This window comes from Lipophrys pholis (genome assembly GCF_963383615.2).
Source record: "Lipophrys pholis genome assembly, chromosome: 12".
Classification (NCBI taxonomy): domain Eukaryota; kingdom Metazoa; phylum Chordata; class Actinopteri; order Blenniiformes; family Blenniidae; genus Lipophrys; species Lipophrys pholis.
This window is the reverse complement of record NC_137641.1, coordinates 22,367,110-22,378,740: the sequence shown is the minus strand read 5'-3', so window position 1 is coordinate 22,378,740 and position 11,631 is coordinate 22,367,110. Positions and strand designations below refer to the sequence as shown.

The 11,631-nt window shown below is 40.5% G+C and overlaps 1 protein-coding gene across 1 annotated transcript in view; it reads right to left on the bottom strand.

Moving 5' to 3' along the window:
- Nucleotides 1–760: 760 nt before the first annotated feature.
- The window catches only part of dym (dymeclin), a 54,433-nt gene continuing 43,562 nt past the window's right edge, over nt 761–11,631 (bottom strand). Inside the window, exon 17 of the mRNA XM_080477706.1 lies at nt 761–2,148. Within this exon, the coding sequence (XP_080333832.1) occupies nt 1,999–2,148 (150 nt within the window). The 3' untranslated portion in view covers nt 761–1,998. The remainder of the gene's footprint in view (nt 2,149–11,631) is intronic.

Genomic DNA, 11,631 nt, shown 5'->3' with positions numbered 1-11,631 from the left:
TTTGCGATCATGGGAATTAAAACATGATGTAGTGCTCAGATATTAGTGAAATATATATGAGAATTGAGCCAGCTGCTGGTGAGTTTAGCATAAAAAATAAAAATGAAGGCATGTGGCTGTGCTGGCTAAAGAAACTTTATTTTCCAGGACCTGAATGTCCACTATAAATAAGTCATTAAATGAGAAAATATTGATAGGAAAAAGGAAAAATGAAACCAGACATTTTCAGGACTTGTTAATGTGGAATTAAAATGATAAACTTTAACAACAGTTGCAGCCTGTATATAAAGACCAACAACATTTTGAATTAAAAGCTTGTAACAAGTTATGTTAGTTAATGCTTTTGAAACTCAACAGCTGTTATCCAGAAAGTGAAAACGATTAGGAAATATGGCATTAAACCCTAATTTACTCCCTGGCATGAGACAGAAACACTAGAATTAGTTCAAATTTTCCTCCCACACAGAGAACCCCGGGAAAACAGAAATAGGATAGAGAAAGTGTATTCATTATACAAATTGAAGAGGTTTGTCTCTTCTGCTAGGGTCCCTTATTTGCTATACATTATCTTTCCCAAAAAACAGGATAAAAAAATGTACAAGTGGCATTCAAAAACTAATATTTTATCGAAAGCATGTTGGCATGTTTCTAATAACAATGATGTAAAAAATCTGTTTGAAGGTGAATATTCTCCCTCGGCTGCTGTAGAGCTTCTCCAATAACCACACGACACTGACTTTCTTGTTTCATATTTTTATTTAAACCCCCATCTTCAAAGAATTTTTTTTGCCATAAAATGACTTTTACAGAATATGTAATGATATAAAGCCAGTTTCCCACCTGGGAATCATCAAAGGGTCGTACCACCAATTTTTTTTTTTTTCTGTCTACCGTAGTTTCAATACTACTAGCATGTATATTTTTAGGTTCCGGATATATATTTATATATAAAAAAAAAAAAAAAAAACAATATGCATGAAAATAAATAACTTAAGTCTCTAGTTAAACATGCAAAAAAGTAACAATGTAAAAGGGAAACGGTAATTATGCACATGGGGACAGGAGGTTTAACGGCTGTCCTAGTTTCAGTGTATGTCGAGGGTTACCATCAGGAAAAAAATTAAATAAAAAAAATCAGAGTGACAAAGACGGGTTAAAGTCAAACAAAGGAGCTGGAAGCAACAATGAAATCACATGAACCAGAGTGATGCAGATGGTTAATATTATCCAGGGAGAGCAATGAAGCTTTAATTAAACTGGACTCCAACAAGACGCCTTTAACATCCAGCCTCCACCGTTTTCAGCAAAACAGACTTTCCGACAGCGATGAATTCTCTTCCAAGTTGCGACACAAACCCCCTGCATTCACGGGAGTATCATGTGGCAAACAATTTCACAGGATAATCGCACTGAAAACTCGCTATAATGAAGGATATTTAATTAAATTTCTGTTGTGTCTTTGGAGACGTGCGGTCGGCCTTGAATATTAAGTTGGAGAAATAGTTTAGCATTCGGCGCAGCGACGAACGAACCAAAGCAGTCGAACACTGCATATGTTTTAATTGACCTTTTTCTTTGTGAGCAAGGCGAGAAAAAAAACAAACAAACAAACAAAAAAAACCCGAGGGATTATCCATCGCCCAGTTCCTGAGCTCCTCGCTATGACAGGCGTCGGCGTGTGCTGTGGACCCAGGTGCTCCGATGTTAAATAGGTGTTTAATACAGGGCCGACTGTACACGGGTGGGAGCTTCACAGTGTTGAAGCACAGGACTCATTACTATGATATGGGGGGGGGGCATAAAAAGAAACACCATCCTGTACAAGGTCGAGGCACTTTCAAAAGCAGCGTGCACATACTATAAAGGGTAATGCACACACACACATACACACGCGCGCGCGCACACACACACACCCTTAAAACACACACACCCACACTACCAGTCCAGTCTTTTATTGAATGGGGGTGAGGACACACAGTCTGCTGCCGTGGGTTTTTCTCAGCCGGAGTCCATGCTGAACAGCTCGATGCCGTGCGGGCTCCAGTGGAGGCCGACTCCGGAGTTGAAGACGAGGGACCAGACGTACGGGATGAAGAAGTCCTCCGGCTGGTCTTCTTCCACGTACTTGAACTTGAGCTCGGGAAACTTCTATTCACAAACACAGAAAGGAAAACGAGAGAAAAATCTTCATGATGCACAAAGAAAAGAAAAGAAAAGAAAAAGACATGATGGCTTCATAACAGCCTTCATGAGGAACGGGACAAATCGAGGAAAATGGATCACAAAGGACAGATGCAATTAGATAGCTGTGCAATATGTAATATGTCTTAATTTGGAATATGACGACAATACATCAAACATTTATATCAACTTATATGAACGACAAGCCCGAACATATGCACATACAACGTGATAGACAATACACAGTAATGTTCAAAGTGCAAATCACACACTTTATTATAAAACATTAGTTTCGTCACTTGTTAATGATCAAACATTTATAGAAATCGAGTGAGGACTTTATCTTCAGTAGATAAATTGTGAAATATGTAGTATTTTGGTCAGTTGATTTATAATGACAAAAGCAACAATTTATTGAAATATGTGCCACGGAAACTTGGAGCTTTACTTCCAGGTACTTTTCTCCAAAGTACCTGAAATGATCCTGATACACTGGGGTTATATGTCAATAAGCCTGTTGCCACGAGGGAAAAGAACTGAAAGTAAATGCACTTCAGCTACGATTCAGTCTGGCGATAACAATACCACCACCGTCAGACACCACCTTCTAATTCACCGACCGTTCACATGGAGGAGGTGCAACTTTTTGACTGTGCTTCATCACATTGTAAATGGGTTAAATGAGACAACAATAGAAAGGAGATGAGATGAATAGCGAATTCTCAAATCCTCCAAAATGATCAATTTAAAAAAAAGAAAACAACAGGCAACTGCTGAGGCTGTTTTTTTTTTTTTAAATACTTGTTGAGCAGTCATCTAATCAGATATGTTCAGTCCTGCCGACCCCACCCAAGAGTGACTGAACCTGTTGATAGAACCATTGAAGGAGTTTGTTTGGAGGGTAAAGAAAAATACCCGTGGATCTCACCGTAGACCCTGGATCCACCAATTCCAAACACCGCTAAAGGTCATCCAAGCAAGGAATAGAAATAACTCACAAAAGAAGCCCAAATACTCGGATTTCTTCCAGAGAGGGTGGTCCAGTCTTTACAGTCCACATCATAAATCCAACCCTGTCCATGTTCGCTGCAAAGAAACACTAAATAAAATCGTCTAGGTGCACTTCACAGTTCCCTACAGATAGTTTCTGTTTTATGAGGCAGTTCTGATCAGGGTCATAAAGTGTTTTTACTCACTGACGCGGAATACAACGTCTGACAGCAAGAACAAAAACGTGTTTTGTGGCTGGTTGATCCAGCCTCGAAGCACAGTCACTTCTGCATGACAACTGATGTTCCTCATGTTTGTACCGTGGCGTGTCGTCCGTCTTTGTGTACAATCTGCGGTCACGGCAAGAAAAGCACAACCACGATTAAACATCACGCTGGGTGTACCAGGACTCCAGTTATTGGATCTACGTACACCTGTGTAAAAAAGTTAAACCAACGGTTTTTCCTTCTTCTGTGCGACTTTGATTTGGAAATGGAAAAAACAAACAAAAAAGAAAACATCCCATCATGCATCATGCTTTCACTGATGATCTGTTATTGTATTCTTGCATCAAATGTGAGGAGGTCCACTTTAAAGTGACACATCCACGAGCTTGAAAGGCTCATTTGAGGACTGAGCACTTTGTAGCAGTTCACCAGAGTCGAGCTATGGGAAAAATAATTTTAAGTGCTCCAGATTGCGCACGAACAAAAAAAAAAAAAAAAAAACCAAGAAAGAAGAATAAGAATCTGCTGTTACATTATTACCACAGACTGTGACACATGACACACACCTGCTGCTCTATTCTACACTCCTGGTTGACTCACCAAAGGATTATAACTGTGCTGGAAAATGTCAGAGGTACAATTAAGCTTCACTTGCAGCTCCAATTAGTTTTATAACAACGAGAAGTTTTATGTTCATTTTAATTTTAGGCCGCCTCTTAACTGTACAACAGATAGAAAATTAGCCGTTACCGTTTCTGTAAATATGTGAGCGCAAGGGGATTGCAGACTTGGATCAAATTCAAAGGAAAAAAACCAAAAAAAAACCCTGCTTGTATTGAAATATCGTGAAAGGCTGAAAAGTAGCAGTGCTACCTATACACAAAGGTTAACAGCTACAGTTGAATAATTTCTAATTAACATCCGGACCGTCTTGACATTTCAGGCAGAAAGCTCAGAATGAGTCCCGTGATTCACTGATCCAATCACATCTCCGGTCCAGCCGCTGTATTGACATCGAGGTATCAGCCAATTATTTTCATAATGAATTAGGTTCGGTTGATCAATTAAACAAAGGTGTCAATAAAATGTCAGAATAGAGTAGAAAAAAAACTCATTATTACAGCCCAAGGCCAAACCTGACTTCCTTCAATACCAAAGACTCAACTTGCGCTTCAATTTACAACAATATAAATCAGAAAGGTAAAGCAGAAATGATTCTGGTTTGATAAGTTAGAATGAGAAAATGTGAGCTGCTGGACAGACTATGGATACAGTCTGCTTTATCCTGGCTGTTTAGGTCTCTTGGTGGCAAACATTATATAAATAGCCCTGCGTCTAAACATTTGTATGACAATTACTTTTTTTTTTTTTTAACAATAAATCTTTAGAATATTCCAGTTAATCTGAAAAGTAAGACTAATGAAGCCATGCCAAATCGAGAATGGATTTACAACGCTTGCGCAGACATGAACAATTTCCTTCTGTGAGACACGGAAACTCTCAAACACGCCACAAAACAATTTGGAGACTATTAATATGGACCGGAATCCTCAAATGTATCACGGCTGAGGTTTGCGAGTATCTTACAGTGACAATCAAGCAGTGTGTTATTGTGAAGCCAGTGTCACGCGATTATCGAGTATTGTGTGCCGTGCAATGAACACTATTTCATGGCAGTTCTAACGACATTTGGATGACATGGGCAAAGTATCTATTCAGACAAATCATTGCAATATTGCATTTTTGCCCCCCCCTCACATAATATTTAGTCTCCAATTAAATGGAAGCTTTATTGTTTCACGAGCCTATTGGCAGCAAGTAGAAAGACTAATAGAAAGAAATACGTTTTCCACAGAAACATTCCTCCACTTGCGTCAATATTGATCAAGAGCGGCACGATTAACAACAAATCAGTATCAGCGTACGACTCTGAAGACATCACAGGAAAAACAAAGGCAAGAAGGCATTTACCTAAACAATGAGACAGAATATCAATCATCAACAATCCTCAACCGTGTATAACCTGACATTCTGACTATTCTCCAAGACACTGAAAGCAGTTCAATATCTCAGAAAGCATATTCTTGGACAAACACAAGACCACCGAACGGACCGAGCGTCTGGCAGCCCACCTAACAGCAGGTAGGCTGCAGGAGAAGAGCATCAATAATAGAGCACTGCCTCATTATATCCTCCTGTCTTCACAAGCATGTATGTGCGTGCACAGCCAGTAATCAGTCTGCGGTGAAAGACAGACGCTGAGGGCCTTTATGCGACGGTCCCAGTCCGGTCTATTGAGTCCTGACTGGCTCTATTCAAAGCCTCACTATCGGTATCATAATGACACAGACAGAGGGGCTACGGGGTCACAGGCCATATGCCGGGCTACTGAGGCTAGACCACACACACCACGGCCATTGTGATTGGGAGACACAATGCAGGACCTGTATTATCTGACTGGTATTTGTGTGTAGGTGACTGTCTCAAAGCCTGGACTGATCAAATGTTTATACGACACTGATGGTGACAGTTACCCAACCGTCACTCACTTTCACATCCTCACACAAGGGATTAAATAGGGTGCTTTATTTGAATTAAAATTTCAATTAGAAGCTATTATTTTCACCGATATTGATTTACAAGCATAATTCGGTCAACACAGAGGATGACAGCAGATCGGATTAATGTCCTGCTCTCATCATGGTGATATATGAAACATAACCAGTTATGCTAATAAGGTAATTAGGATAATTAATGCATTAATCAGCAAATACTGCTATACCAGCACACTTCAAAGCAGCATTTGTGGTATTACTGTGGTTCTATTTTTAAGCACTAAAGAATTACAATTTCGCTCATTAATATGCAGATATATGTTAATAGTGCTCCAAACACAGACCATCTAGAAGAGGTTGAGGGGTAAAGAATCTTTAATTTCCCAGTTGTGTCTCTGCAATCAGACTGAAGACATATGGGATATAATGCAAAATCAAACATGTTTCCATAGCAGCAGAATGTCAAGACAAAATATGATGTTAAGAAGAGCAAGTATAGCAATAACGTCGAGCTTGGGGGCTCTTCTGTGTGGATTTTCTCTGGGTACTCCGGTTTCCTCCCACAGTTTGAAGAACTGTTGACTCTGAATTGACCGGAGTGCGTGTGTGTGTGTGTGTGTGTGTGTGTGTGTGTGTGTGTGTGTGTGTGTGTGTGTGTGTGTGTGTGTGTGTGTGTGTGTGTGTGTGTGTGTGTGTGTGTGTGTGAGACTGTTTGCGCTCTGTGATGGGCCAGCGACATGTCCAGGTTGTACCCTGTCCTCACCTGCACCTCAGCTGGATAAATTGGAGGATGGATAATACTGTGACGTGACAATACTGTGACTATACTCAAGTGATGTCGTATTTCAAAAGAGACCAAATCTGGACTCTGGAAGCAACTTTCACATTACAACTCGGTGACTGGGTTAATATACCAGGTATCAGTCATTGGCTAAATACCCCCCCCCCCCCCCCTTTCTTTTTTTTTTAATTCAGGGATGAGAATTTAACTTCTTAAGTTTGATTAATTCATTAAGAAATGATGCCATTCATCACTGTTTCTCAGAGCAGAAAGTTCTTTTAAGTTTCCAACATGTTGATCATTGTGCATCCATGTGCTGCTCAGAACAGTAGCAGGCAAATGATCTGATATATATATACCAGATAAGAATGTATTTCTTGGCCAAGTTTAAATTTCTTTTTTTTTTTTAAATAAAGTCCTACTAGTAGTTTTATTTTTTTCAAATGTAGTTCGACAGTGTTCCTTGCTACACAATCAGATTTTATGTGACTACCTGTGTTGTTATAGAGAATACGTAGCATGAGAGAAGCTTGTTGTGATGCAGACTGTCAGACAGATATTGTGATTTGACTATGTAAATGTCATCACCCTTTTCCTCATCATCTGCATAACATGGTAAACTGGTTTAGCGTATCAATGCAGAGCTGTCTAGACACGGCCCGGTCAGTAAAAACCACAAACCAAACCACTCGCGTCTCTTTAAACACCTGCCAGACGAGACGCTGTATGCAGACGGCGTTGGTTAAAATAATAAACCATATATCTACAGATAACAACGCCTCCTTTAATCAACTGTTTCTATCACAAACAGAAGATGGAAGAATGAGAAAACAGTGTTCAGTGAACCACTGCCACCAACTTATTGATCGTATAATCACATAATCTATCATATAATATGCCTCAGAGGAGGCTGCCTCTTTTTATGATTGAGCACTCATGTCACGGCTTGACAATTGAAGCGTACAGTACGAAAACATGGCCGACGATTTACTTGGACGGTAAAAGACAAACCAACTTGCTTGTCAAGTACACGGTCTTAAAATGAAGTGAAACATCTCACAATCTATTCTTATTTTCATTTAACTCTTGGCACAAAAATGAATGGACGTGTCTCCCAAAAGTGGAATTGTTGCGTTAATGAAGTCGTTACTGTGCAGTTATATCAGAAAAAGTGGAGCGTAAAGTAATCTCACAGGCTACCCAGAGCCTGAAAAGATGATGCAGGCTGTGTGGCTAAAACAAACATCATTTATCCAAACAAGCGTTGCTCAAAACAGGTGCCCACTGGAGAAAAAAAAAAAAAAAAATCATAAACCTACATGGCAGGAACATCAAGTCCCGAGTGAGCATCAGATCACTTTCACTAAAGAGTGAGCGCAAAATGAGAAGACAGCAAAATGATCCCACAATCACAGCGACCACCATTTTCCTTCTGACTCTTATAGTGGACACAGACACCGGGGGATTTGGTACGATGGGATGTCTTGGATATCACTACATGCCTCACGGCAAAAATATGTCTTTTCCAGGCTTGAGTGCTTTCTGGGAAAAAAAAAAAGAAAAAGATTCAGAGCGTTTCCAGACTGTCACATCCCATTCTAATATCATAACTGTCCCTTTAGTCTGTCGTTACTGAAGCTTCCTGTCTGTACATATCTAGTCTGGTTCTCTGCTGCCTTCAATCTCCCTCCCCTTCTCTGTTATGGTCTCCGTCTGGCTGCTGTCTGGGCCCAGTTGGCTCAGGCTCATATCAGTTAGTTAAAGGTCCTGGCAGGTCAGGCCCTCGCCCCTCAACATAGACTCACTGGCTGGCCTCATATCTTCACTCGGGACTCTGTGTTCCCGTTCTTCCTCTGCACGCCGCTGCGCTGTACGAGCTCGGCCAGACACAGAAGAATGCAGCGGGGGAGCAAATATGAACCTGATACACACAAACACAGCTACGTGCAGGTACGTACACAAACACGAGGAGGTTACGTTTCAAATTCCAACCATCAAGAGCTCTGATACAAAAAAAAAAAAAGAAGGAAATTCACGTCTGTATTCTGGCCATTCAAATCATTTCACCTCAATGAGCTTGCGATAAATACAAATATTTTCAGTTTAACTTCACTGTCCTTGTATACACAAAGTGCACTACTAAGTTTCAAAACAACACAGAGGTGTGGGAAAGACACTGCGCGTCTCAGCTTTCAATGACTGGAAATTAAAGATCTTTGGGATAGATGCATTTATTAAGCTATTAAAGTTAATATTAGCTATTTCTCATTCTATTTCTAATCATTTGTAACAGACGCTTCCAATACACACACACACACACACACACACACACACACACACACACACACACACACACACACACACACACACACACACACACACACACACACACACACACACACACACACACACACACACACACACACACACACACACACACACACACACACGTAAAACATAAAACATGTGTTTTTAGTCTTTTCTGTCAAGGCTTGCATCAAGAATCTGCACGCTGCTCCGCAATACTGTACTACCTTAAAAAAAAAAAAAGCTCCCTTAAGCATCCACATGGCTTCTTAAAAAACGTTAATGAAGCCAACGTTATGATGGACAGTATGGGAGTGTATGTAACGCCACAGGTGAAAGAGAAAATAAAAGCTTGCAACTCCAAACCTGCCATCATCCCTGGAGGATCAACCAAACTACTCCAGCCACAGTGAACCGGAGCTTCAAGACGGCATTGCGTCACTGTGAGAGGAATGGATGGTGAATGGAGCGCACAGCTTCATGGCAACCGGATAGGATGTGACGTGCAACTTCCCAGCAAGTTAATGGATCGACAAAGCATGGACTTCATGGGTTCAGAAAGGCTGGACTAACTACGACTGATGCCGAGTCTGACGACAGCAAGACGGTGCTTAGTTAAGTACCGGACGTATTCAACCTGTTGTTCCATGTGATAATAAGCAATTCATTTTTTTTTTTTTCATCTTCATGATGCATTTTTTGACCGATGCGATATATATGCGTCGGACATCGGGACCGAGAGACCCGGCTTTTTCTTTTTTCTTTCTTTCCCGGCCGTAATCTTAAACCAATGTTGAGCTACTTTTTCAAAGGAACTATGTGTCATTATGTGTAAAAATACATTACTATTCATCCTAGGTTACTGAAATGTTACAAATAATTAACTTAGTATAATAGGGTGTCTAAATGTGAAGCGTCTACCTGGGAAGCACCTATCTGGGAAAAAAAACCCTTGTGTCTAACTGGGAAGAGGCTATCTGGGACGACACCGAAAATGTTCTTAAGGTCTTTCTTTGCAGAATTTGCATGTGGCTAAAGAAAACAAACAGACTATAAACTGTAATAGAGCATCAATTATTTTCGTGTTTAACCAGATGAACACAAATGAACATCAGTCCGAGGATACTTTGTGATGAATGTTAACGTGCCAAAGTAAGAAGGTCAACATCTTGCCCATTCACACCATGTCAAACACGTCTTCTGAAGCCACCACTCCCTTCATCTGGATAAGTCTTCAGTCCTCAAAAATGCATATTTGCTGGTAATGTGTGGGAAATAACAGCAACAAGCTATCAGGGTGACAAAGGTGCCGGGTAACAGCTGCTAATCTCCCCTCCCCACCCCTGTCTGTCGTTCACCCGGGAGCCAGGGAGTCTGTAGGCTATCGCTGCTCAATAAGGCGGATTTCAGCTGGACAGGCGAAACAACACATTCCACAGGCGCTGCCCATGAGCGCCACTCGAGCTTGCACACCCTGAAAAAACACATTCACAAAGAACGACAGACAGACAGACAGTTAAGTGAGGAGGCAATGAGGGTCGTCTCTGGGGTTATTTACCACCTTCCTTTTAACCCTTTCTTTCAGCTGGGAACTAATTTCCATGTCTGCGTCTTTGTATAGATGCTTTCAAGCCCTTTAGGTAAACACATCTTTTGTAGTCTCATGCCTATGATGCCCCCCCCCCCACAACAACACAAATCTGTCAGCAATATCTCAACAAAACGGTTTAGTTGACATGTGGCAAGTCGGGTTCAGGCAAAGACTGGTATACAAATGTCTTTCAAATTATTAAGACCTGGATTAACACTTTCATGTGTGGAGTTGGACGTGTCAATGTGTTTTGCATGCAAAAGAACTCTTAAAAGACACTTAACAATTAAATACATCTGTTCGAAATGTATGTGGGAGGAAGTAAATTATGTGGCACCCCGCACTACAATCATTGTACTGGGATACGAGCAAATGTTGCATCACAATATATGTAATGCACAATTTATTGCAAAGCAGTCTGGGTACTTCTTGGACGGTTATCTTTTCAAAACATAACAATGCTGGTATTTTTGGATTGTAAATAGTCTTCTCAAAAACTTTCAGTTTTGGTTGTTAATATAGGATTAGATGCAGCTTGATGAAATGAATACCTGTAACATAAACCAATCTGCCATAACATTATGAGGTAAAGTGAGGAACTTGAAGTATCTGGTTGGATATATTAAACGGAAAGTGAAAATCTTTTAAGTGTGAGGAGAGAAATAACTGGGCAAAGTGTAGGAATATGAACAAGCTTGACAAGAGGCAATTTGTGATGGATCAAATAATCTCCAAAACTGCAACTCTTATTGGGTGTTCCAGGTCTACATCAGTCAGTATCTATCCAAACGTGTTCTGGTGAAGAAAAGGTGAACTGGTGACACCATCACCAGCTGCCAAAACTCAGTGATGCACTTCCACCAGTTAAATCTGCTCCTAACGTTGTGGTCATTATATTATAGCTCATAGGTGTATGTCATTTGGTAATATTCAGTCATAGAAAATGACCACAGGAGAGAAAATCACCAAGAAATGAACGTGGGAGTTGTATAAACATGT